This window comes from Ochotona princeps, chromosome 4 (assembly GCF_030435755.1).
Source record: "Ochotona princeps isolate mOchPri1 chromosome 4, mOchPri1.hap1, whole genome shotgun sequence".
NCBI lineage: Eukaryota > Metazoa > Chordata > Mammalia > Lagomorpha > Ochotonidae > Ochotona > Ochotona princeps.
In genome coordinates this window covers 96,171,963-96,196,138 of record NC_080835.1, presented here as the reverse complement: position 1 = coordinate 96,196,138, position 24,176 = coordinate 96,171,963, and the positions used below count along the sequence as shown (strand labels likewise).

The following is a 24,176-nucleotide window of genomic DNA, read 5'->3' as shown; positions in this document are numbered from 1 at the left end:
TAATGTGGGGCCTGGCGCAGTGGCCTAGCGGCTAAAGTCCTTGCCTTGAACGCCCGGGGATCCCATATGGACGCTGGTTCTAGTCCTGGCGGCCCCGCTTCCCATCCAGCTCTCTGCTTGTGGCCTGGGAAAGCAGTCGAGGACGGCCCAAAGCCTTGGGACTCTGCACCTGCGTGGGAGACCCGGAAGAAGCTCTGGCTCCCGGCTTCGGATCGGCGCAGCACCGGCCGTTGCAGTCACTTGGGGAGTGAATCATCGGACGGAAGATCTTCCTCTCTGTCTCTCCTCCTCTCTGTATATCTGACTTTGTGATAAAAATAAAATAAATCTTAAAAAAAAAAAAAAACTCAATGTGGTTTATTGGTTGATTCAAAACGGCTAATGGCACTTGCAAATTGTCCTGTTGGAAACTGGAAATAGAGACCAGTATGGTAAGCTGCTAACTGCATTGCTGGCACACCGTGTGAGAGCTGGTTCAAGTCCTGGATGCCTCACTTTCAATCCAGCTTCTTGCTTGGGCTCTGGCGCCCATATGGGAGTCTGAGATGGAGATCCAGGTTCCTGGCTTCATCCTGGGCCATCCCTGGCTACTGTGGTTATTTAGGGAATAAACCAGTGAACAGATTTCTCCTTGTTTGTCTTTCAAATAAATAAGTCTTTACAAAAGGAGGCTGGAAGTGTTATCATTAATATAGTAATATATATTTGTCTTTGAAACATGGGGAAAATAGAAGAAGAATCTGTGGGTGGCTTTCATCCTGGTAAGGTGAGAAATGAGAACTGAGGCAGTGTTCCTCCTGTATGACTTCCAGGGGGTTCTGTTGTAGTCCACACAGCAGAGGAGCTTGGTTAGTGCCAAGGTTAATAAAAACAAACCAAAAACCGAAAGCTGCTCTCAAAACTGTACAAGGAACACCGGCTCTTCTGAGGACTTCCTGGCCCATCCTCGGCCCACTTATGCATCCGGTTCCACAGGACCTCAAACCTAGTAACCCACTCCCCACCTGTTTGCCCCCAGCCCTGAAACACAAGCAACCTGGGGTGTTCAGGCGGAGGCTAGTTTCCTTTACCTCCCACTAACCTGACACACTCAGTGTGACAAGCATACGGTTATATAGCACATGTTACCGATCATGCGTACATTCACTGCAGTGGTTGAATTACATAAAGCTTTCTACGGGAATTCAGTACATCTCCCCAGATGAACAGAACTTTGAACTGAAAATGAAACTTATAATCACTGTATTAACATCGGATATTAAAGAAAAATATAAGTAAAAAAATCATCCCCAGATTAATCAGAGAAACACTTTTGAAGAAGAGTTGATTTCTTTGGGTTACATAATTTTCTGTAGTACATAGAATGTTGCTTTCTACGTTTTTCTTGTTTTATCCCAATTTTCTTACGTAAGCAGGACATAGATTGAATGTTTGTGGAAGTTTTATACTTCATTTAACCAGTTTTTTTTTTTAATTATTTTAATTGGAAAGTCAGATGTACAGAGAGGAGCAGAAACAGAGGAAGATTCCCCATCCATTGATTCATTCCCCAAGCCACCGCAATGGCTGGTGCTGAGCTGATCCAAACCCAGGAGCTGGGAGCCTCTTCCGGGTCTCCCACACGGGTGCAGGGTCTCAAGGCTTTTGGCCATCCTCGACCAGTTTCCCAGGCCACAAGTAGGGATCTGGATGGGAAGTGGGGCTGTTGGGACACGAACTGGTGCTTGTATGGGATTCCGGTGCATGCAAGGTGAGGACTTTAGCCGCTAGGCAACTGCACTGGGACCCAGTTTCCTATTTTTAATGGATATTTAGGGTTTTTGTTTTTAGATTTCTTCATAACACTGCGATAACTGGTATATGCAAACATCATACCTTACTTGTCCAATTGTTTTTGAGCATCCTTAATGAATATGTATTTAAAATGTTCGTGCCTACAGCCTGATCCTCTGCAAGGAATAAACAGGATACATTCCCATGAACACACACATGGCCGTTCTCCCCTCACCGTTTACTGACATTGGCTGTTATCAAAATTAAAAAAATACCCTACAATCTGGTAGGTTAAAGGTACACTAGGCCGGTATCTGTCAGTGGTGGACTGTACCTAAGGGGATGTATAATGGAAGTATAGTGGAAATAAATCTGTCCATAGGCAGAAACAGAAGTGTCTCCATGCACGCAGTACGAGGATGGACTCAGCGAAATGGCAGATAATCTACATTGTTGGGAGACACCTCAGCGGCAGTGCGATGGACTTCTGAGGGTACACGAAAGACATCTGTTGTAAGACTGGAGGGGAGGGAACTTGGAGGTGGGATGGGGAATCCCTAGTGCTTATTAAACTGTGTCATACAGAAAAAAAGAAAAGCCATGATCCACAGGAAAAAATCTTTCCTGTTATTCTGTGTATTGCTGTTTCACGTTATGTGTGCTTCTGTGATAAATGTAATGCGTGGCCAGTTTCATTACATGTCCATAACATGTAATGCGTGTTATATTTTGTGTAAGTCTTGGCTCCTTAGTTTATGAACATCTGATGGGTTGAGATTTGTAGTTTGAAAAACAATTTGAGGAAACTTAAAACCAATTTAGTAAAACAACTTTAACATCTAAATGAGGCTCTTTTTTTTTTTTTTTTAATGTTTTACTCAAGCCGTGAAGTCAGGAAGATAATTTTGATATGATGAAAGCTTTTTAGTGCTTCTGTGTGAGTGCCAGTCTGCGGAAGCAACTGATGTACAGAACAAAGCTAATACACGTTAAGTTTGCATAACCCCCTTCCCAGCCTTAGCTGGCTTTCAGCTCAATTCTATTAGCCCGTTTCTTCTGCATTGTAAGATTAATAGAAGCATACACAAAATTATAATTAGGTTGCCATTTAGTTCTCACTACCCTGTCCCCCTTCAGCTTTTTTAGTCCTCCTGTCCTCATTCCAGCCAACATTGGGTCCCTTGTGTCCAGGAAGCTAAGGCACTCAGTATGGTAGTGTGGGGTTTGCTTGGGATTAGGTGAAGAAGAAAATCTCTGTGTTCGTGCTATAAGCAGAGTCCAAAAAATCCAACAGTATAGAACATGGAGTTAGGTTGCTACGTGGCTGGATCTGTTATGGAGGGTTGGGAGTTAATCCCAAATTATGTCTGAATTTGCATGATTACAGTTTCTTCAATAAGGAACACAGGGTTGTATAAAGTTAGAACCTTTTACTCCCCTTGAAAGATGTGAAAGATGAAGAAAAAGATGGTGCCCCTTGGACTGGACTTTTGAGCTTGACTGTTAAGGAGTGGACTTTCATGATACTGACATGAAAACAGAGCAGCAGCTTGTGCTGCGATGGGGAGGGGGGTTGGTCCTCCATGAACTGGGATGATCGCGATCAGAAGGGTGTCAGAATCTTACCACCATCTCTCCTGAGTCGGTTGCTGCTACAGACTCAATGTTTCCACTCCCCAACTCCAACATGCCCGAGTGCAAACCCCCAGCGTGAGGCTACTTGGAGGTGGGAGCTGTGAGGGGTGATTAGGTCTCAAGGGCACAGCCCCGCGAACAGGGTTAGTGATCTTTGTTTCAGAGCTCCCCTGTACCCCCTCTCCCCACCAGACACCAAATCTGCGGGCACACTAAGCTTGCACTTCTGATCTCTAGAACTGCGGGAATTTAATTTCTACTGTTAATAAACCACCAAACTATAGTGTTTTTTTTTTTTTTTTAAAAGACTGAATGGGCTATGATGACGGTTCTCTCTGTTTCATCAATCGTTAAGGTTTACTCTACTTCAGGCAGTGCTATGCAAAAAAAAAAAATTGTATCCTTGTTATAAGATGAAAAGAAGCAGAGTTGGCAAGAGAAGTTTATTATTAAAAATAAAGCAGCTGAAGTTTTTCCCTGGGTCAGCAGTCACCACAGGAACTCCATGAATTGCCACTTCCACACATTTTAAGTTTCAGTTCATGATGATAATGAGCCCTTCTTGCTCAGTCTGAAGACGGAATTGGGCTGCAATGTGACGGAGAAGTCAAGTGTTGCAGCTGCGTGTCTTGCAAGGGCTCATGTGTCAGGAACCCGGGCTGGTAAGAAGACACAAAGGCTGCAGGCTGAAGTTCCGGGAGGTCCAAGGTTCCTGGCAAAAAACAATTCCTTGTGTTCCATTGCTGTCTGGGACTTCACGGAGACTGTTTTGTTCCTTTTCAGTTCCTTTATACGTGTACACCTTGTCAGCCCAACACTTCTGGTCTGAGAGGGCAGGTATGTACTCTCATAGTCAAGAAAGTTGTGGACGAAACTGATTAAACAACTTCCCTACCACATGGCCCTGTATGACCACTCCCCCATTTGAGGGAAGGAAGCCAGGGAACACAGCACCAAGTCAACCACCTGTCCCCTGCTTAGTGAGACACTAAGTTACAGAGACATCCTAGTTTGGTGGGTACCCTGCTTGCTACAATCAAAGGCACTCTTGGTGACTTATGCAAGTGATCAGAAAAGCTTGCAGGACACAGGTTTCCTCGGGCTTAGCACTCCTCCATGACTGGACTGGACTGGTAAAGACTTGTGTTATGTACTGCCCAGAGATTTTTTTTGTATTTAGCTATGTGTGAAGAGGTGGAGCTGGTCAATTTTCAAACCAGAAAGGAAAAGTGAAAAGATACCTGACAGAACAGGATCATCATGATCTTCATCAAAGATCTGTCTCTGAAAGGCTTCGAAGCTCAAAGCTGCACTATCCTCTGGCAGCCCCGGTGGCAGGTGCCCATCTCCAGGTTTGCACACGTCAAATCTTACCCACTGGTAACTGCAGGATCAAAGGGAATCATCTTTACTGAATTGCCTGGTAACTCTTCTAACTCATTTTTCTCCTTATAAAAGAGATCAGGCACTTTCTTTCTCAGATCTCTCCCATACATAGCTAAAAAAACCAAAACACAAACAAACAAAAAACCCTAACTAACAATAATAAAAACTAAAAGGAAATAGGTAAACATTTGCAGTGATGTGCTTTGTTTGATGTGCTTTCCAACCCCTTTGCTGTCACGATACACAGAGAAGATAATTTAGGTTGAGCATTCCTCATCTGATAATTCAAAACTTACTGAGAGCATCAATATGACCACACAACTAGAACATTCTACACCTGACTTCATGTGATAACTGCAGTCAAAATGTAGGTGCACTAAAAGCACTGCATACAAATTATCTTTGGAGTATGTGGATAAGGTGCAGCATAGATGAATTTCCTGTCTGGGTTTTATTCCCACTTGATAAGTATACAAATATCCCCAAATCCAAAAACATATGCAATTTGAAACATTTTGGGCTCAAACCATTTCCTTTAGATAAAGGCATCTCAACGTGTAATGATTACACAGTACAGAATGCTCCTGACTCCTGCTGACCTGTCCAGAAGGCTAAAAGGGCTAGCATCAGAACAATGGAGAAGCAAGCATGCTTTGGACACAGAGGCACAACAGATATATGAAGTGCCCATGGTAGGTCCCCGATCGGCTGGTCACTGTGTTCATCTTAGGGAATGGACTTTTCCCACACTTACTTGATGCATTTTCGAGCTCCTGGACAACTCTGGATAAGGTTGTGGATGGTTGGATGAGAAAACCCAAAAAAGTCAGCTCCAGATGGAAGCAGGTTAGGCAGTAGTTTCCCCCTAAATAAGAGGAGCATTTTACTTTGAGAGCATAGAGGGATATGAGGATGGATTAAGAATGGGAGGGGGTCTGAACACACAAGGTAAGATGTCTAATGTGGAGACTCTAGTTGCTAAGATGTCTGAAGGATGCAGGAGGTTCTATACCAAACATGGGTTCTCCACTCACTGAAGCTCCTTTTAGCTTGTCTTCGGGCTGCCAGTCAACTTACAAAGTAGCACTTATGATCCTGAGCAGTTCTGCGTGGCAGGCATCTGCAGAAGAACCGCCGATGGCGTTTTGGGGGTCGTCTTCAGGAACAATTTCAAACTGACGGACAGAAAGGAACAGTCAGGCCAATCTTGAAGAAGGACGAATTACACTTATCGTACTGTTCACTATTCCCTCATGTTAGAACTGGAGGCTGAACTAGACTTTTCTAGACTGAACCAGAAAATGGGAACAAGTAATTCCTGCAGTGCTGTTACAAACACAAACAAAACCAGGGCAACAGAGCTGATCCAGACGGAATTCTACAGGTGACGGCTCTTCACACTTCACTACTTCACTTCTTACATACCTTTCTGGACCCTGTTATTTCTTTAAGGACAAATAACAAGGATATTGGAAAACAAATGACATCTGCATTGTTGTACGCTACTCTTTGTCCACGTGTGCACATCTGCCTAGGAAACGAGAGACCACTTGGAAAGACTCGGTCAAAGCGTCCTTATTAAAACTGGGATACTGCCAGAGAGACTTCTACCAGTTTTCACTCCCACCAACATACCTGCATCTTTTTTTTCCTCTGGCAAACACTGGATACTATTAATTTGTTTGATAATAATTTTATGTATGGACAAAATGAAATTCCATTTTTATTTTCTCTGCATTTCCCTCACGACTAGAGAGATCCACTCTCTCCAACTGTCTGCAAGTGTCTGTGAAATGCCTGTTTTACCTGGTAGCTTTTTTTTTTTTTATCTTATTCTATGGGCGTTCCAAACTTCAGTATTTGATGAATTTTCTAATCAAGAAGATTAGAAAATTGGATGGCAAAAGGTAGTGGCAAGATGAGGAACCTTTACACAGAAGCTGGGAGAACCCCGAAGCCTCCCTGACATTTGCAGATAAGTCTGTGGCACTCCTGTCAGGGCACTGTTAGAGCTGAGAGCTCAAATGCCTGTGGTCGTGCTGTGACAGAAAATGTTCTGAGTGAATGGTGCGCTGTTATGGCAGTGCACCTAATTCATGGCAAATCTAATCAAAATTTGGCCAGAGGTCAAAATGCTCATGTCCCATTTTGGAGTGCCTAGGTTCAAGACCCTGCTTTGGCTCGCAATTCCGGTTTCCTGAGAAGTACTGGGTGGCGGCCCATGCAGCTGGGTGCTTGCCACCTACATGGGAGGCCTGTACTGAATTCTGGTTCCAGCCCGCTGCCTGGGCCAGCTCCGGCAATTGCCGGGATTGGAAGAGTAAGCTAGCAGATGAGTACGCGTGCTCTCCTCCCACTCCTCATCATTCATCTATATTTATCTGTGTGTGTACATGCATGTCTCTCTTTAATAAAAAAAATTCTAATTGAATTTTAATGGAAATAAACAAGTGGATTATTAATCTCCTCTGAAGGAAAAAAATAAAAACACTTTTAAAAAAGAAATCCGTAGACTTTTTTTTTTTAACTCATCAACCTAACTGGACATTATTTTGTATTATTGTATTATGAGTCAGGTGTGCTATGCTAAACATATGTAATACTAGACTGCTTCCAAATGGTCATTTATATATTTATCTATGAATGCCCATATGACTTTAAAGTATTTCAGATTTATGGAATTTTAAAAGTTTATTTACTTTATTTGAGAAGTGGAATCACAGAGGGGGGAAGTTACAGAGAGACAGATAACCCATGTGCCGGCCACTGCAGCCAGGGCTGGGCTAGGCGCAAGCCGGGAGACCAGCCCTCCATGAACTTAGAGGCTCAAGTGCCTGAAGCACCTCCCACTGACTGCCCAGGCCCAACCGCAGGGAGCTGGATCAGAAGTGGAACAGCCAGGACCTGAAATAGTACCCATATGGGATAAACCATCATGTCACAATGAAGACCTCTAGAATGATTATTAGACTATAAAATATTATGGAAAACATAAATAGAGTGAAAACTTTTCTCCTGTCTTGAGCAAGAGACATAAAAGCCATAAAGGAAAATAACAATAGATTTTATTTTAAATTCTAAAGTAAATTCTAAATCCATTTACTGTGAATGAAAAAAAAAAAAATTGCAATTGGGTCTGGCGTGATGGCTCAGTGGCTAAATCCTTGCTTGTGCACACTGGGATCCCATACGGGTACCAGTTCATGTCCTGGCCACCCCACATCCCATCCAGCTCCCTGCTTGTGGCTTGGAAAGCAGAAGAGGACGGCCCAAAGCCTTGGGACCCTGCACCTGCATGGGAGATTGAGAAGAAGCTCCTGGCTCAGTTCTGGTCATTGCAGTTCACTCCCCAAGTGGCCACAACAGCTAAGCCAATCCGAGCCAGAAGCCAGAAGTTTTCTCTAGGTCTCCCACACAGGAGTAGGATCCCAAGGCCTTTGGCCATCCTTCACTGCTTTCCTAAGCCACAAGGAGGGAGCTGGATGGGAAGTAGAACAGCTGGGATATTAACCGGATCCCCCATGGGATCCTGGTGGGTGCAAGGTGAGCAATTAGCCACTGAGCCACTGTGCCAGGCCCTAAAATAAATAAATCTTAACTACACACACATAAATATACACCGTGATCAGAATGAACATTCAAGCACAAAACAGGAAGAAAATATATACCAAGAGATGAAACAGCCTTACCTCGCATTAGCAGGCTTAAACAACATCCCACAGTCACAATGTTGAGGCCATGGCATGGTTAAAGGAAGAGGGCAGCAGTCTGAAAACCAGATGCAGACGCACATCCCAGTACAGGTGTGACCGAGGGTCAGACACCTCTGTATATTCTGGGGTGCCCAAAAGGTGATGATGAAGTTATCTACTTTACAGTGCGTCAGGACAAGTAATACATATTCATTAAGTGCCTAGAACAGAGAAGTTTCTAAAAAAAAAAGAGAATAAAAAGCCTGTACCTGAGGCTGTGCCCCACCATCCTTGATCTGGCAGGTATACAGACACCTCTGCTCCGGCCACTTCATGCTAGCATACACTCGGGTGCTGCAGTAGCCCACAGGGTAGATGGCCCTCTCATCATGGAAGCCAGGTCGGTCGGTGATGATCTAAAAGAAGATTCCCCCAACCTGGGGTTGAGGTCACTCAAGCATCCACAAGGATGGCTTAGTGGGGTGGGTGGCTCTGAAGAAGGACTCAACTCACACAAACAGCATATGTTGTGTAGTGGATAAAGTGACCTGCTTTCTTAGGGACTGGATTGTCTGGGGTTGGTGTGAATCAGCAGGGGCTGCAGCTAACAGAAACAGGGAGGGAAGGCCCAATCCCATTTCCAGATGTTTCTGATTCTCTGCTCTCTGCACAGTCAGGCTCACTCACCTCCCCCAGGCTATACACTGTAAGACCCCCTAGTCCGATGGGGAACACAGGCCGTCCTGAGAGATCCAGGGCAACAGGCTGAACCAGCTTGCGAGCACCTCCCTCCATTTTCTTTCTCCTGGATGTTTTCTTCACAACTGAAACGCAAATCTGGGGTCATGCACCTTAGGCCCTTTTTGATGGTGAGGGGAAGGGAAGAATTCATGTGTGAATGCTAAGGGCAGTAAGCCCACCCAGACTTTATATAGATGCTTCCTGACTCAGTGGGGTTACAGATACATACACGCAGCATTAAGTAGAAAGGGCACTTATTACACCTAACACGTGAGCATCGCAGCTTCTCACAGCACACAGCACACGGTGGGTGTCAGAGACTGGATGTCGGACTGGCCCTGCACCTGCTGCTGTTGCCCACAGCCCTAAAACAGTGTTACACCACACAGCACCAGCCCGGTAAGAGACTAAAATGAAAAGTTCAAAGTAGGATGAATACTGAATATGTACCGCTTTTGCAACCACAGTGAAGGTGAAAAATCAATCCCATGTTGAACCACTGCTAAGCTGGGGACCATGTGTATTCACTGAATGCATAAATGGGCTTTTCCCCAAAGTTTTGAGTCTCTTTCTAGCCCACCCACCAGAAAATAATCAATCTGTACACTGGCTGGCACTCGGGAGTTAAAAGCCTTACACTTTTTTTTTTTTTTTGGTTTAAAGTTAATTTGTATTAAGATTAGTCATTTTCGAAGACAGTGTACTCAAGAGGCCACTTCTTGCCTCCAGCGAAGACTGACCCAAGTGCATTCCGAGAGCCGCAGGAGGAGGAGATCTCAGGCTGCCCGATGAGCCCTGGAGTCTGTCTATGGCCATGTAGTCACCAGTTAGTACCAAGTCTTTGTCATTCTTGTGTACTCAGCTACTTGGCAACTAGTACCTCCCAAAGTACCTTCCAGCTTGTTGTTTTCTTTGCCTTTTTCTTTTTTCTCCTTCTTGGATTTCTTCCCAAAAGGTTCCTCAGCCCCAGCACTGGGCCCAGCTCCCTGTATGGTTCCCACAGAGCTGGCCACACCATAGGTCAGGGGCAGACTGGAGCTGTGGGCAGGAGCTGCAGCCTGCACCTCCCCTTCGGTGAGCGCCTGCAGCTGGAGGAGCTTCTTCAGCAGGTACCTGGGGTCGGGAAGCAGAGGGAGCACAGGTAGGGACTATCCGGCCCCAACTCAGGATTACGCTCAGATACTGGGGTAAGGCAGAATTATATGCAAAGATTAGCACACTTGTAAAAAACATTCATTTGGGACCCAGGGAATATGAAGTCTCAGAGAGCCAGCCACACTTCGGGAAGCCTGTAGGGCTGCAGCCTCTCACTCTGGTACCCGGGAGTTCTTCCACCTCGATCCTGGGAGGTGTGAGCCTGCTAAAGGGTGCATGTCATACATTACACATGGGCATATGCCCACTGTACTTTGCATATAGTAATCGGTTGTGAATAAATACAGATAGAAGGAAAGGCAGTTCCTTTTATCCACTGGCTGTTATAACTGGGGAATTACAATACGACGACTTACTAGATGTAGTGAGCAGAGCTTAGAGAGATGGTTAGCGGAACTGTGTCACAGCCAGAGTTCACCATGACTTGGCTGGGGAGGAACCAACAGTGAAGGCTGCATGTAAATCTGTCTGCATTTGATCAAGCAGCCAAGAGGCTATGCAAATCACAAACGCCTCACTGGAGAAAAATCCCCCCCCCCAAGCAATCATTCTCTACCCCAATCACCAAAAATGTGAATCTGCACACAAAATGAAGTCTGCTCACCTTCTTTCCTCTTTTGCTTTAAGAAATTTTTCTTCGAGACGAGCAATTTCATCACAAATAGCAGCATTTTCCTTGAAGAGAAATTGTGAACATTTTGCATTAAAATGAATCAAATGAGACAATGTTGGGAAGAAGTTTCGTAAGTCAAGCCAAAACAGTCTGTGCTGCTGAGTGAGAAGGATGAGCTGTTTTACCCGGGAGGCAGGCTGCAGTAAGTCTAAAAGTAACAGGCAGCCAGACTCTACTACAGGCAGGGTCTTTAGGTAACTCATCCTCCAACCTGGGACACCTTCTGCTGACTGCCCAGCTACAAGGGGGGCAACATCTGTGCCTATTATGCCAGGACAATATGGTAAACAAAGCTGTATGGCTGCTGTGAGTAGGATAATCTTTGTCAGAGGAAAAGGCACACTGCTTGTAGCTACAGGTGCTTCAGTCTAAGGATAGTCTACTTCCACGAGCCCTGACTCAGACAAAATTCTGTACAGAAGCTTAATCAAATTAATGTTTAAAATGTTTATAAAGCACACATTCTGAAGGGGAAGCTTCCACAGGTGGAACCTCAAACTCCTCATGTTCAAACCAACAAGCCTCTCCTCCACAAAACCTTCACAGAGCCTTGAAGGAATCAAAACCCTTCCAGGAACACAGAAGCCAAGCTTTGGGGACCTCTGGCAAGTAGGGTTCCTCCTCCCCTCATAAGAGGGATGGGTCAGGGCCCTGTGCGGTAGCCCAGCAGTTAGAGTCCTCTCCTTGCACGCACCAGGATCCCATGTGGGCGCCAGTTCTAATCCCAGCAGCCCTGCTTCCCATCCAGTTCCCTGCTTGTGGCCTGAGAAAGCAGTAGAGGACGGCCCAAAGCCTTGGGACCCTGCACCTGCGTGGGAGACCCGGAAGAAGCTCCTGGCTGCTAGCTTCAGATCGGCTCAGCTCCGGCCACTGCGGCCGTCTGGGGAGTGAATCAGTGGATGGAAGACCTTCCTCTCTGTCTCTCCTCCTCACTATATATCTGACTTTCCAATAAAAGAAAAAAAAAAATCTTAAGAAACATGAGGGACAGGTCAATCAGATGTTAAGTTCTCCAAGTCCTCTTCATATGATTTCTCCTCTTTGTCTCCAAGGTATGTGGCAAGTTCTGAATATCCCTGGCATGAACAGCCTCCCAATTCCTATACGTTTCTGTACGCGTCTCAACAGACGGAGATGTCCACGTTTTTGTTAGGAAGGTAATAAACTGTACGTGCGGACCGCACCTCAACTTCTAATCACTGAGCAAACCCAATAGTGTAAACACAAAACAACAGCTGGCTATAAACAGTGTGCCTCTGCAACGAGCGAACGAAACACGCCTGGAGACTAGCAAAAGCGACAGGAGGGAAGTTATGGCAAGGCTCCTGTACCCGTTTAGGCAAGATTAAGTTTTGCGGCCGTGAGGCGCCTGGGAAGCAGGCTGGGGGGCTGGGTGGGACGTGCCAGCGCGCCCTTGGAAATCCCTGTCCCTCCTAAAAGTAGGGCCTAATGCTCAGGGGTGCCTCCACAACTCCACGCATTCTGAAGAATTCCAGGCAAAGACTGACGACGTTGTATCGGCACACCCAGTCACTGCTTCTCACTGTGTCTTAGCTCTGCAAGGTAGCTGCACCTGTCCCGGGACGCACCGCCAACCAGCAGCCAGGGACTACGTTAAGGTTAGGAAGGCGCCTGGCGCCGCTCGGACTCACAAACACGGTGGCCTTGGCCGCCTTGCGCAGCCGCAGGTACTTGAGGCGGTACTTCTCGTTCTGGCTCTTCTTGGGCAGCTTTTTCATCCTGGCCTTGGTGGGGTGCAGAGGGACCCGCGGCGAGGAGGCCAGGCTGCCCCACAGGCTCATGGTCCGGCCCCGCGAGCGGGGCTGCAGACCGCGGGCAGCATCGGCTCCCGGACCGGCAGGCGGGGCCGGCAGAAGCGGACTCCGGGAACCTCGCCCTCCCGGAGTTCTCAAGGGGAACGGCCAGGCCAGAAGGCACGCCAAGACAACCTGCCACCGGCTCCTGCCAGCACTTCCGCGTCGCTCTAGGGCGTCAGCCCCGCCCGGAAGTGACGCGGCGCTTGCCGCGCGTCACGTCCGGGGCTGGCCTCGGCTTGCTGCGATGGAGCTGGAGCAAGGACTTGGGCAGGCCCATCTGTGTGCGCAGACCGACGGCCGCGGCCTGTGGGACTCCGCCGGCTACCCGGCTCCCTTCCATCCTTCGTGCAGCTTGTGCACTCGTTTCCTATGCAGAGATCTTCCTGGCATCGGGGACCACTAGAATAGATGAAAGTTCTTGGCCCTCTCAAGCTTGGATTCTAGCCACGCAGATGGAAACTTTAACGAAGCAATTTTAACCAAACTTTGGCTCAAAGTTTGCTTGAAATTGCCTTATACAGATCTTTAGGAAGCAGCACTGGTAAACGCCCGTGCCTTAAGCCTCGCGTTCTCCCCCGTGCCACTAACTAGTTGAGTCAATCTCTGATACTCAGCTGGGTTTTGTTTTTCTTCCCAAACGCAATCTATTGCTACACTTTCCAATAAGGGAGGCTAGTGCGAATTTTTAGTTGTACTGGTATAAAACATAGGCTTTATATTCCACATGTAGATTTTAAAGTTCTCTATGGTAACTGGAAAAGACAGGGATTATTTTCAACCAACGTGAATGTCTTTGAATATCTAGACACTTTACTTTGAATGTCAATAGTCTCTATAATAGGAAGGCATCCCCCTCCTTGTGCTTCTCTCATCTTCCTCCAAATGGTATTTGCTGATTGTCCGATGTTTTTGTTGAATGCTACCCTGGCAGATTTTTGAATCTGATGAAATATGCATAATCAATTTTCATGTGCTTGGGTTATATCTGGTGGGAAGGAAAGTGCTGTCCGTTTGTTTCAGTTTGCAGGTTGGTCTGGCCAATGTCACTCAACGGAATTTACATAGAAATGTTTACTGTGTTTAATATTTTCATATAGTAGTGAATGTAATGTTCCCATTTTACTCATTTACTGTTACTGTAGTCATTTCACAGTGGTAATGATTTTTCTGGAAACATAATTTTAAATGAATGGCTAATATTCCACTTGCAGCTGTATTATATTTAAAATTTTAAAGATTTATTTGTTTTTATTGGAAAATCAGATACACAGAGATTTGTTTGCTGATTCACTCTCTAAGTGACTGCAATGGCCAGAGCTGAGCTGATCTGAAGCCAGGAGCCAGGAGCTTCGTCCGGGTTTCCCAGGTGGGTTCAGGGTCCCAAGGCTTTGTGTTGTCTTCCGCTACTTTCCAGGCCACAAACAGGGAGCTGGTTGGGAAGTGAGGCTGCTGGGATATTAACCAGTGCCCATATAGGATCCTGGGCGTGCAAGGTGAGGACTTTAGACACTAGGCTACTGCGCTGGGCCCTGGCTGTATTGTATTTTGTTTTTTTTTGTTGTTGTTTTTTTTTTAATAATCTATTTTATTGTGTTGTTGTTGACAATCTTTTCATAGTTAATTACAGTTAAAGAAAGAAAAAGAAAAAAAAAGGTTCAGGGGGATAGGGAAGTGGGCAATACTATTATGTCCATATTGTTTCCATCTTGTATCTGAGGTAAATATATTGTATTTTGTATACTTATTTCTACATTACTTGATCTTTTTTTTTTTAATGGAAACAAGTCTTTATTAAGTAACTTTTAATATCAGAAAAATAAAACTCTTATAATTCTCTTTACAGCAAATATATAATATCAGTGCTTTACCATCTCAAGTTAAAGGCCCTTTATCATAAAATATATGGTTTTAAACTTTAATCAAATTGAATTTATAATCCCTATGACTTCCCTACATATACATAACAAAAGAGAGTGTAGTAAAATTAACAAATACTAAACTATATTGATAATTTATCATTCTTAGTTTGTGGTTTTAGAAACAGTTCTTTTTGGTCAGTTGCTGCGAAGTCAATTTTTGTGCACAAAGCTCTTTCTCTATAGGCAGCAGGTCGGGTTGTGTCCTCCCACATGCTTGATGCTTGAGAGAGTGGGCGCTCTGGAGTAACTAATTGACTTGTTGGGTTGTCAGAAGGATATTTATTTAGTGCCTGTTGTGACACAGCCTTTAGGGGGCTTAAGAGGGAAAGATGGACAAATAACTTGACAGCATTGATGCAACGTGGTAAGTTTATTTAGAAGTAGCTTTGCTTTATATGGTAGCACTCAGTAAGGAAAGGAGGGAGGAGGCGGTGGTGACTTCTTGAAGGACATATCCCTGGCATGACCTGAAGGGGCAGTAGGTGTTGGCCTGGTGAAGAGCAGAGGAAGCATCCTTGTTCAAAGGAGCAACATGAGAAACATGGGACCTGCAAACAGTTGATCAAAATGAAAGAACTGTGGTAGAGGATCCAAAGGAGAGGCAGAAGTACTGGGCATGGTTTGTACCTGCTGAGGAGTGGAGCATTTATGCAATGATCATAGGAAGTATTGACAAATGACTACATCAGCCATTTTATTGTTAGATGATATGTTCTGAACTTCTCAGAAGCAATGTGATTCTTTTATTTGCTTTTATAAAGAGGCACCTATATGTCCTATTCAAAAATTTTATGTAGGGTTGGTGTGATGGCGTAGTAGGCTAAGCCTCTATCTATAGATTTGGCATGCCATACGGTTGCTGGTTTGACTTCAAGCTGCTTTGTTTCCAGTCCAATTCCCTGCTTATGACCTGGGAAGGCGGCAGATGGTGACCCAAGTTCTTGGGACCCTGCACCCATGTGAGAGACCTGAAGGAAGCTCCTGGTTCTTGGCTTTGAATTCTCAGATCTGGCTGACACTACTATTTGGGGAGTGACCCAGCAGATGGAAGACCCCATCTCTCTATCTCTTCCCTCTATCTCTGAATTCTGTCAAGTAAAAAATAAACTAATTTTTTCCTTAAGAAACATAATATGTAGTTCTAAAAGGAAATATAAAATCAGAGATGCTTCTAAGTGGTTGCTACTCAGTGATTAACTCTAAGTGAAGATATAGCATCCTCTACAGTGCTAAAAGAATAGCTTGATTATTAAGAGTTGTGAAGGGTCCACAGACCAGACCTTAACCCCCAGTGAGAGAAGGTCTCCAGTTTAGATGATGAAAGGTGTATCTGGATACCTTAAGGCTCCTCTCATGGTTGATGAGTGATCCTGGCCCCCTGATACGCTGCCCTTAAACTCCAAGAACATATTACACATTGAAATCATCATTACCTTCCAATTCACTGTTCAGGTCACAGGGGGCCTAAACAAATTTGATAATTACCACAAAGCGAGATGCACAAATTTCTAGAAGTTTAGGCCACACTAAAGGTTTTACATAACTTTCATGTTTATTAGTCTCTTACCAGATTGTTCTGTTTGCTCTTGGGGGCAAGCCAAGTGTTGTATTCTAGAAGGACCATGAGTGAATGTAGCAAAAAACCCACAAAAACCAAAGCCAAAACCAAACCAAACCAAACCAAACCAATCCAAACCAATCCAAACCAAAAAGAACCAAAAAGAACCCCCCCAGAATGGCTTCAGAAATAGCCTTTAAAGTCTTCTTTCCTTGTGGAATGTCTAGATTTATCTTTACTATCTTCAAAGAATATGCTAGACCTAAGTTTTTCCATAAATTTTAATTTTGTGATGCTTAAGCTCTTTGATATTTATTTTTATGTTTTGATTGTATCTTCTTTTCTTTAGAGAATATAATGTGTGACATAGGATTCAGCTAAATCCAAACTTAACATCTCCAAAGTAGGTATTTTTGTGTGTTGGCTTTGGGTGAAGAAGAAGGGAGATTTGCTTTCCACAGACTTCCTTGTTATATTATTTCTTCACTACAGTTGTTCGTTACATGCCCGGTGGGTGAGGTGTTTTGGTTTTGAGGGTTCTAAACCAGCCAATAAAGTCATGAAATCAACCACTGTGTCAATATTGTGCTTCTGGGTTGTTGTGTCCTTCAATACACACAAGACATTTAACCAACTAAAAGAGATGAGCTCGGAGATGTTGGCTCGGAGGAAAAGAAGGATCAGGTTGAGGTCATTGATGGGGCATCCCAGCATTTTCTTGCTAAGGAGATCAAAAGCTGGGAGCATCTCATACAGGGATAAGAGTCGTTTGTCCCACCGACAGAGCCGTGTGAGGTTGTATATTATCACTGGAACCAGCAGGGTGTAGACTGTAACACTGGCGAGGCTGACAATCTGGAAAATGGACAAGGAAGTCAGCCTGCAGGTGATCAGGTCAGGGACATGAGTCTCATCACTCAGCAGGCCCATCTTGATGGAGCAGCTGAATTCTTCTTGGAAGAAGATGGCCAGGTGGAAGTGACCAAGGTACAGGTAGGTGGCTGAGGTGAAGAGGAGCAAGAGGGAGTTCCTCAGGATGTAGGTTGCCACTAGTGAATGTGAGCGCTGCTTGCATGCCAGGTATCGCTCCAGCAAGGGGAATTCAAAGTACCGCTCTTTGCGAGCCCTGGCCAGGGGGAAGAAAAGAGGCAAAGTTAGAAAGGTTCATTTACAGCTCTACCTCAAGGGAGTCCTGTGAGTATGTATGCAGCGTGGCATCCTTGGCTCACATGAAAATCTGCCTTCCCAGAGCATAACCATACTCTCTTTTTATTTATTTATTTATTTATTTATTTATTTATTTATTTATTTATTTTATTGTTATTGGAAAGCCGGATATACAGAGAGGAGGCAAGACAGAGAGGAAGATCTTTCGTCCGATGTTTCACTCCCCAAGTGAGCTGCAACGGGCCAGTACGCGCCGATCCGAAGCCAGGAACCAGGAACCTCTTCCAGGTCTCCCACACAGGTGCAGTGTCCCAAAGCTTTGGGCCGTCCTCGACTGCTTTCCCAGGCCACAAGCAGGGAGCTGGATGGGAAGTGGAGCTGCCGGGATTAGAACCGGTGCCCATATGGGATCCCGGGGCTTTCAAGGCGAGGACTTTAGCCGCTAGGCCACGCCGCTGGGCCCCATACTCTCTTAATTATCTAGGCACCAAGTGCAATCTTAAACCTAGTGAACAGGAAGTGATTGGTGAATGTGTATGCAAAATGTATTCCCAGCAAGGCAGACTAAAACTCCAAACTGAGGTAGGATCATTAAGAGGCAACAGGCTTACGATATCAGTATTGTAACAGGAGTTCTTGCAGTGTATTCTGGTTCTTGGCTTTTGTACTGCTTTGCTTTTCTTCCTATCACTTATTCTAGCACATATTTTGCCAAGTAATCTGTATACCTCTTTCTTGTATTCCATCAAAACAATGTAAGTCCTACATGAATAATTTCTTCTCTCCTCCTACCCCTGCCATAGCACTCAACACAATGCCTGGTACTCAAATGATTTGAATCAATGATTTGTTTAGGGGAATTGGAAGAAACTGTCCAAACGAATGGAAAGTTTTTGTCAACTGGTAGAAGTTTGAAAAAGTAACTGTTGAGTACCTAGGACAAGCATATGGGAGAATCTGAGTATTTTTCATAGACATGGAGGGAACTACTCATTTCTGAACAGAGAAAGAATGCCTGAGAGTGATTTTAGAGAGATTAGACACTAGTGTGTTCATCAGCAGGTCACAGGCAGAATCCTTTCTTTTCTCTGTTTACAGAAATGACAGAAAGCTCATATAATAATATGTTAGGCATTTTACATGCCTGAGAAGGATGGTGGAGAGTATAATTTTGAGATTACTAGGCAAGGACATCATTTTAATGCTAGACCAAATCCTTTAGAAAAATACAGAAAACTCACTTTTCCAGCTCATCCCAGAAAACATGGGGGTCGGAGCTCTCCTGTCGGATCTTCAACATGTGCTGCACTAGGCGGATGGCGCGATTGTAGGATTTGTCCAGTTCACTGATGATGAACAGCAGATCTGAGCTGAGGGCGGGCACAGCTGCATACTGCCACAGCAGGACGGGCAGGTACATGGCCATAGCCAGAGCCAGCAGAGAATAGGGGAGGGCCTGCAGAGCAAGAGCACTGACTGAGGAGGGAGCCCAGGATGCTGGCCCTTCAGTGACCGTTCATCATGAGACACTCTGCTCTTCCCAGTTCTTAGGAGGGAGAGAGAGACAGAGAGATGTATAGAGAGATCCTTCTCCCCATCTCAGATGTGCTCTGTGTTCCTGACCAGCAATGACATCCCAGGAGAAAATCCCAATGTCTTTCATATAACTTCCTTTGACTCCTGTGCACAGTGGATGCTTGATAATGCCAACTTACAACACTAGACACTGTATGGCAGGTATGCAGGTACAGAAACTGACCTCTAAGGGTGCACAAACCTTGTCTCCTCAACTACCCTACTAACCACCTGTGATACAGGACTGAAGTGGGCATCTACCCAGCCCTGCCTCCTCCAGTTTAGATACTGAAGTCCTAGTCTTCCGTATCTCATTGGGAAATTAGAGTCATTGCAGATGTAATTAGTTAATTTAAAATGAGATCATACTGAAATAGGGTAGCCTCTGATCTGTAAGAACTGATATCCTTAAAACAAAACAAACAAAAAAGGCACTGGCAGTGCCGTGTCATAGTAAGTTAACCCTTTGCCTGTCTAGCGTCCTACGTGGGCGTCAGTTTGTGTCCCGGCTGCTCCACTTCCAATGCAGCTTCCTGCTTACTTCCTGGGAAACTAGTGGAGGATGGCCCAAGTCCTTGGGTTCCTGCACCCATGTGGGAGACCTGGAGGAGACGCCTGACTTTGGATCAGCTCAGCCCTGGCCACTGGAATCATTTGACGAGTGAACCAGCAGATGGAAAATCTCTGTCTCTTCTCTCCATAAATCTTCCTTTTAAATAAAAATAAGTAAATCTTTAAAAAAAGGTGCTATCAAGTGTTAGACATGCACACAGAATTTGTAAGGCGAGGGCCCGGCGGCGTGGCCTAGCGGCTAAAGTCCTCGCCTTGAAAGCCCCGGGGTCCCATATGGGCGCCGGTTCTAATCCCGGCAGCTCCACTTCCCATCCAGCTCCCTGCTTGTGGCCTGGGAAAGCAGTTGAGGACGGCCCATTGCATTGGGACACTGCACCCACGTGGGAGACCCGGAAGAGGTTCCAGGTTCCCGGCTTCGGATCGGCGCGCATCGGCCCGTTGCGGCTCACTTGGGGAGTGAATCATCGGATGAAAGATCTTCCTCTCTGTCTCTCCTCTGTATATATCTGGCTGTAATAAAATGAATAAATCTTTAAAAAAAAAAAAAAAAAAAAAAAAAAAAAAGAATTTGTAAGGCGATGTGTGTGAGCCAAGGGGAGGGGCCTGAAAGGTCTTTCTCTCCTTCTTGGCCTTCAGAGCAACCGACATTAATACTTCGATCTTAGACTTCCGGCGTCTGCAACCATGAGAACATGCATTTCTGTTTAAATCACTCAGTCCATGGGACTTTGTTAGGGTAGCACTAGCAAACTATTTTAGAGTCATTTTCTTAGTTTTGTAATGCCACCTTTAAAACGCCTAATAAGGAGTGGGCCCCATATCTTGCCAATGGTAAAATCTCTATTTGTATGATGACTTTTTTTGAAAGACTTATTTTATTTCTATTGTAAAGTTAGACAGAGAGAGAGGAGGAGAGACAGATGACTCACTCCCCAAGTGACCGCAGTGGCCGGTGCTGCGCCGATCCGAAGCCAGGAGCCAGGAACTTTCTCCAGGTCTCCCACGTAGGTACAGGGTCCCAAGGTTCCGGGCCATCCTCGACTGCCTTCCTAAGCCACAGGAAGGGAGCTGGATGGGAAGGGGAGCCAATGGGACTAGAATCGGCGCCCACATGGGATCCTGGCGTGTTCAAGGTGAGGACCTCAGCCGTTACGCCATTGCACCGGGCCCTATATAATGACTTTTTAAACAGCTACAGTATGCTATGAGATTCACATTTATTATTTCAATTGCTTTTCACAAAGATGCTATCTGTATTAGTGATTCTCTTATATGTAAGGAACCTGAGGCCTGGAATTAAGTCACCCATCCAAAATCACACATTTAGGTGTATGTGTGTGTAGTTGGGGAGGTACTACCATTTGGAACTAGGTTGTCTGATTTTGGAGCTTATTTGATTAATACGTACTTGACCAATAATTTTTCTTGAACTAGAGATACTTTACTTTTTTTTTTTTTAAGATTTATTTTATTTTTATTACAAAGTCAGATATACTGAGAGGAGGAGAGAGAGAGAGGAAGTGGAGCTGCCGGGATTAGAACCAGCGGCCATATGGGATCAAGGCGAGGACCTTAGCCACTAGGCCACGCTGCCGAGCCCGAGACACTTTACTTTCAAAGAGAGGATGAAGAAAAGGTGAGAGGATTCGAATTGGATATTTGATTGCATGTGGGTAGAAGAGAAAGATTGCGTGTATATGTATGCCTTTGGAATGAAACAAGAAAGGCAGGAAAAATACGCAAGACCACAAGAGAAGATAACCTTTTCATTGTGTCCAAAAAACTGCACTTCTTGAAAATAAAACGATCCCCAGCAAGTGTTTCAGAAGGTTTGAGGTGGGGCCAGGGAATCTGGGTCAAAAGCAAAGTGCTTGCTGGTAATGTTGATGACTGGGCAGCTGGACCCTCTCCTGACGCGCATCTCTTTAATTGCACATCTTGTCACTGAGCTTGTGCTTCAACAGAGAGCTCAGGCATCCTTTCAAGGTCTGGTTTTGCCTAGAAATTGGAACTGTAGCATTTCTGAGGTCTTGCCAATTATCATGCTTAGAAAAGGTGTGACTTCTGATCCAACAGATCTAGTACCACTACTCCCTCCAAACCTCCCACTAGCATGACAATATGGGAAAGTTCTACATACATACAGCACTAAATTTGCCAAAGTCAGAGAGAAGAGAAGGGGAGACAAGAACACTGAAATGTTGGAAAGTCAGGTCTCAATGATAGGAACGAAGCTTCTAAACAAACCAAAGCAAGCAACTAAGCTCATCAGACATTAAAAGGATGCTTGAAATATGAAAGTCAGTGGAGGTAGTGATAAGGTTGGGGTAAAGGTGAGAGGAAGCATAATGGCTTGGTTCTGTCACCCTGCACTCAGCCATGAAGCAGGCCCGGTAGAGTGTCTGTCTTACCTTGTGTGGCCAGAGGGATTTTGTCTTGAACTGGCCAGTTTCATCCTGTTCATGGTGAACCAATGAGTCCCAACAGGAACTGTCCACATAGAGAGCCTGGCGGACACTGAAGTTGCTGGGAGGGAAGCAACTGATTGGAGACCCTGGAGCAGGAACACGGTGTTGAGGCAGCTCAGAGTTGGCATGGAGGAGAGGGAACCCAGTGTGCTACCTGCAAGTTTCTTTGAGCCCCATCCACAACTCTTTTCTGGTCTTGGTGCCTGGCAGTCATCGTCTTCTCCCCATACCTAGTTTTCTGGGTGAGGCTCTGCTATGCTGTGGTGGGACAGGGAATGGTAGAACAGCACCCAAATGTTTGGTCCAGTTTACCAAAGCACTGACTAAGACTTTTAGATATGGCTGTTGTTTACTTTCGGCTCACACCTTAGTTCCCAGAAAGGTAAGCCACCTGGACTTCCTGGTCACCAAAAGCCTTGCAATGAGCTGGTATCTTTAAGTTCTAAAAGAGAATTACTTGCCCAGACTTTGGAACCTAAATGAAGAGTGTTCGAAGAAAAGTGGGCTTTTTGTTTCCCCTTCTTTGAGAATGATGCCTAGCTTGGAACCAATACTTCTCCATTTCCTGTGGGTAACTGAAGAGGCAGCAGGAGGCTGGAAGGCCTCACTGGGAAATACAGTGAGCTAATGGCACAGCCACTAAAGAAAGCCCAAAGTCTCTGCTCGAAGGACGTTCACAGGCTCTCTAAGAGAGGAGGTGGATTCGTTGAGTTAATCCCGCACCCAGAAGACTGGATTAGTACCTACCACCTCAGCTGGGCCAGGCTCAGTCCAGCACATGATAGACATTCCCCAATCAGTAGCCTTGGAGTTGGGAGAGAAGGAAGGAAGAGGGCTTAGAGGCAATACTAGACTTGGCAGACTTGGAGAGCTCAGAGGTTCTGAAATCACGGGGCCCCAATCTCTTTCATCCATATGAAAATCAAGTTTAATTATTCAAATGACATAAAATATGTGAAAAATAAAATGATAGCTAATATTTTTAGAAATGATAACGTTTCAGAGGTGACTTCTCAGGCTTTTTGGTGCGTCTGCTCCGTGGGCACATTAAATGCATGCATCTGCCTTTTGGGTCATCTAGCTCGGCCAGCCCAGAGTCATCAGGCCTACGAGGCTGATTATGACGGGAGCTCTCTGACTTCAGAGCCTGTGGCAAAGAGGGAAAGGAAGCTGGGGCTGCCTCACGCACTGATCTCGGAAGCAACTTACCAGAAGTGAACTCCTGGGCGAATGCCAGGGACATCAACAGCAAGGGGAAGCCCACAGCTACGAACTTGACCATCCGGTCGAGGGGCAGTTCCAGCTGCAGTCCTTTGAGGCGGGGTCCTTTGCGGTCTGGCAGCAGGGCATCTGACAGCATGTACTCAGCAGCGGTGTGTGCGAGTGACATGGTGCCGCTGAGCCGGCCTGAGCCGAGGCAGCCGGAGGTATCCCTGGAGAGCAGAGTGAAGAGCAGACAGCTTCAGCTAGCTTTGGCTTTCTGCAGGCAGCGCTGCAGCCCCAGCCTCACGGATGTCAGTGCTAAGGAGCAGGCGATGGTTCTCTAAATAACCTCCCCGGCCCAGAGTCAAGCTCCCCTGTAATTAGAGGGAGGCACAGACTTAGTAGGTCCTCTTTGGAGGAGGGTCCAGCCTCCCCCCCGCACTGGAGCCAGAGTGTTCTCTCAGGATGGCCTCGAGCAGATGGCTTTATCCCATCCTCTCATTAATAAAGTATTTTCAGCAAGACAGCAGCGGGGAGGGCTGTGGAGCCAGATCCCCCCTTCCATGTAATTGGTGTGGAATTTGGGTGGGGGCTGCTTGAATGTGTAGAAGGCCTTCATTTTGTGGTTTGGGGTGGGAATGGAGTCCTGAGCTAGCTCTGCAGGCATAGCTGCCTCTACAGAGCAGTCTTTGTTCCAATGATGAGTTCTATCCTGGTCCCCGGCTCCTTCCCCAAACTGCTGTGTATTTGGTATTAAATTTTATTCCCTGACTCTGGCCTTTTTTCCAAAATGTTTCCACCACAAATTTACAAATATCCAGTTCCTTTTTAGTTTTCTTAG

General features: G+C 45.5%; 2 protein-coding genes across 2 annotated transcripts; both read right to left on the bottom strand.

Annotated features, from left to right (window-relative positions):
- Window positions 1-3,954: 3,954 nt before the first annotated feature.
- TBRG1 (transforming growth factor beta regulator 1) lies at window positions 3,955-13,052 on the bottom strand. The gene is made up of 9 exons (XM_004597680.4): window positions 12,708-13,052; window positions 10,987-11,057; window positions 10,120-10,340; window positions 9,174-9,310; window positions 8,756-8,902; window positions 5,872-5,969; window positions 5,549-5,659; window positions 4,650-4,792; window positions 3,955-4,120 (listed from the first exon to the last, which is right to left on the bottom strand). The coding sequence occupies exons 1-9, from the start codon at window positions 12,855-12,857 to the stop codon at window positions 3,975-3,977; spliced, it is 1,224 nt and encodes a 407-aa protein (XP_004597737.2). The 5' UTR covers window positions 12,858-13,052; the 3' UTR covers window positions 3,955-3,974.
- Window positions 13,053-16,527: 3,475 nt separating this feature from the next.
- PANX3 (pannexin 3) lies at window positions 16,528-23,668 on the bottom strand. The gene is made up of 4 exons (XM_004597710.2): window positions 23,342-23,668; window positions 22,076-22,218; window positions 18,758-18,972; window positions 16,528-17,475 (listed from the first exon to the last, which is right to left on the bottom strand). The coding sequence occupies exons 1-4, from the start codon at window positions 23,520-23,522 to the stop codon at window positions 16,836-16,838; spliced, it is 1,179 nt and encodes a 392-aa protein (XP_004597767.2). The 5' UTR covers window positions 23,523-23,668; the 3' UTR covers window positions 16,528-16,835.
- Between the last annotated feature and the right edge of the window lie 508 nt (window positions 23,669-24,176).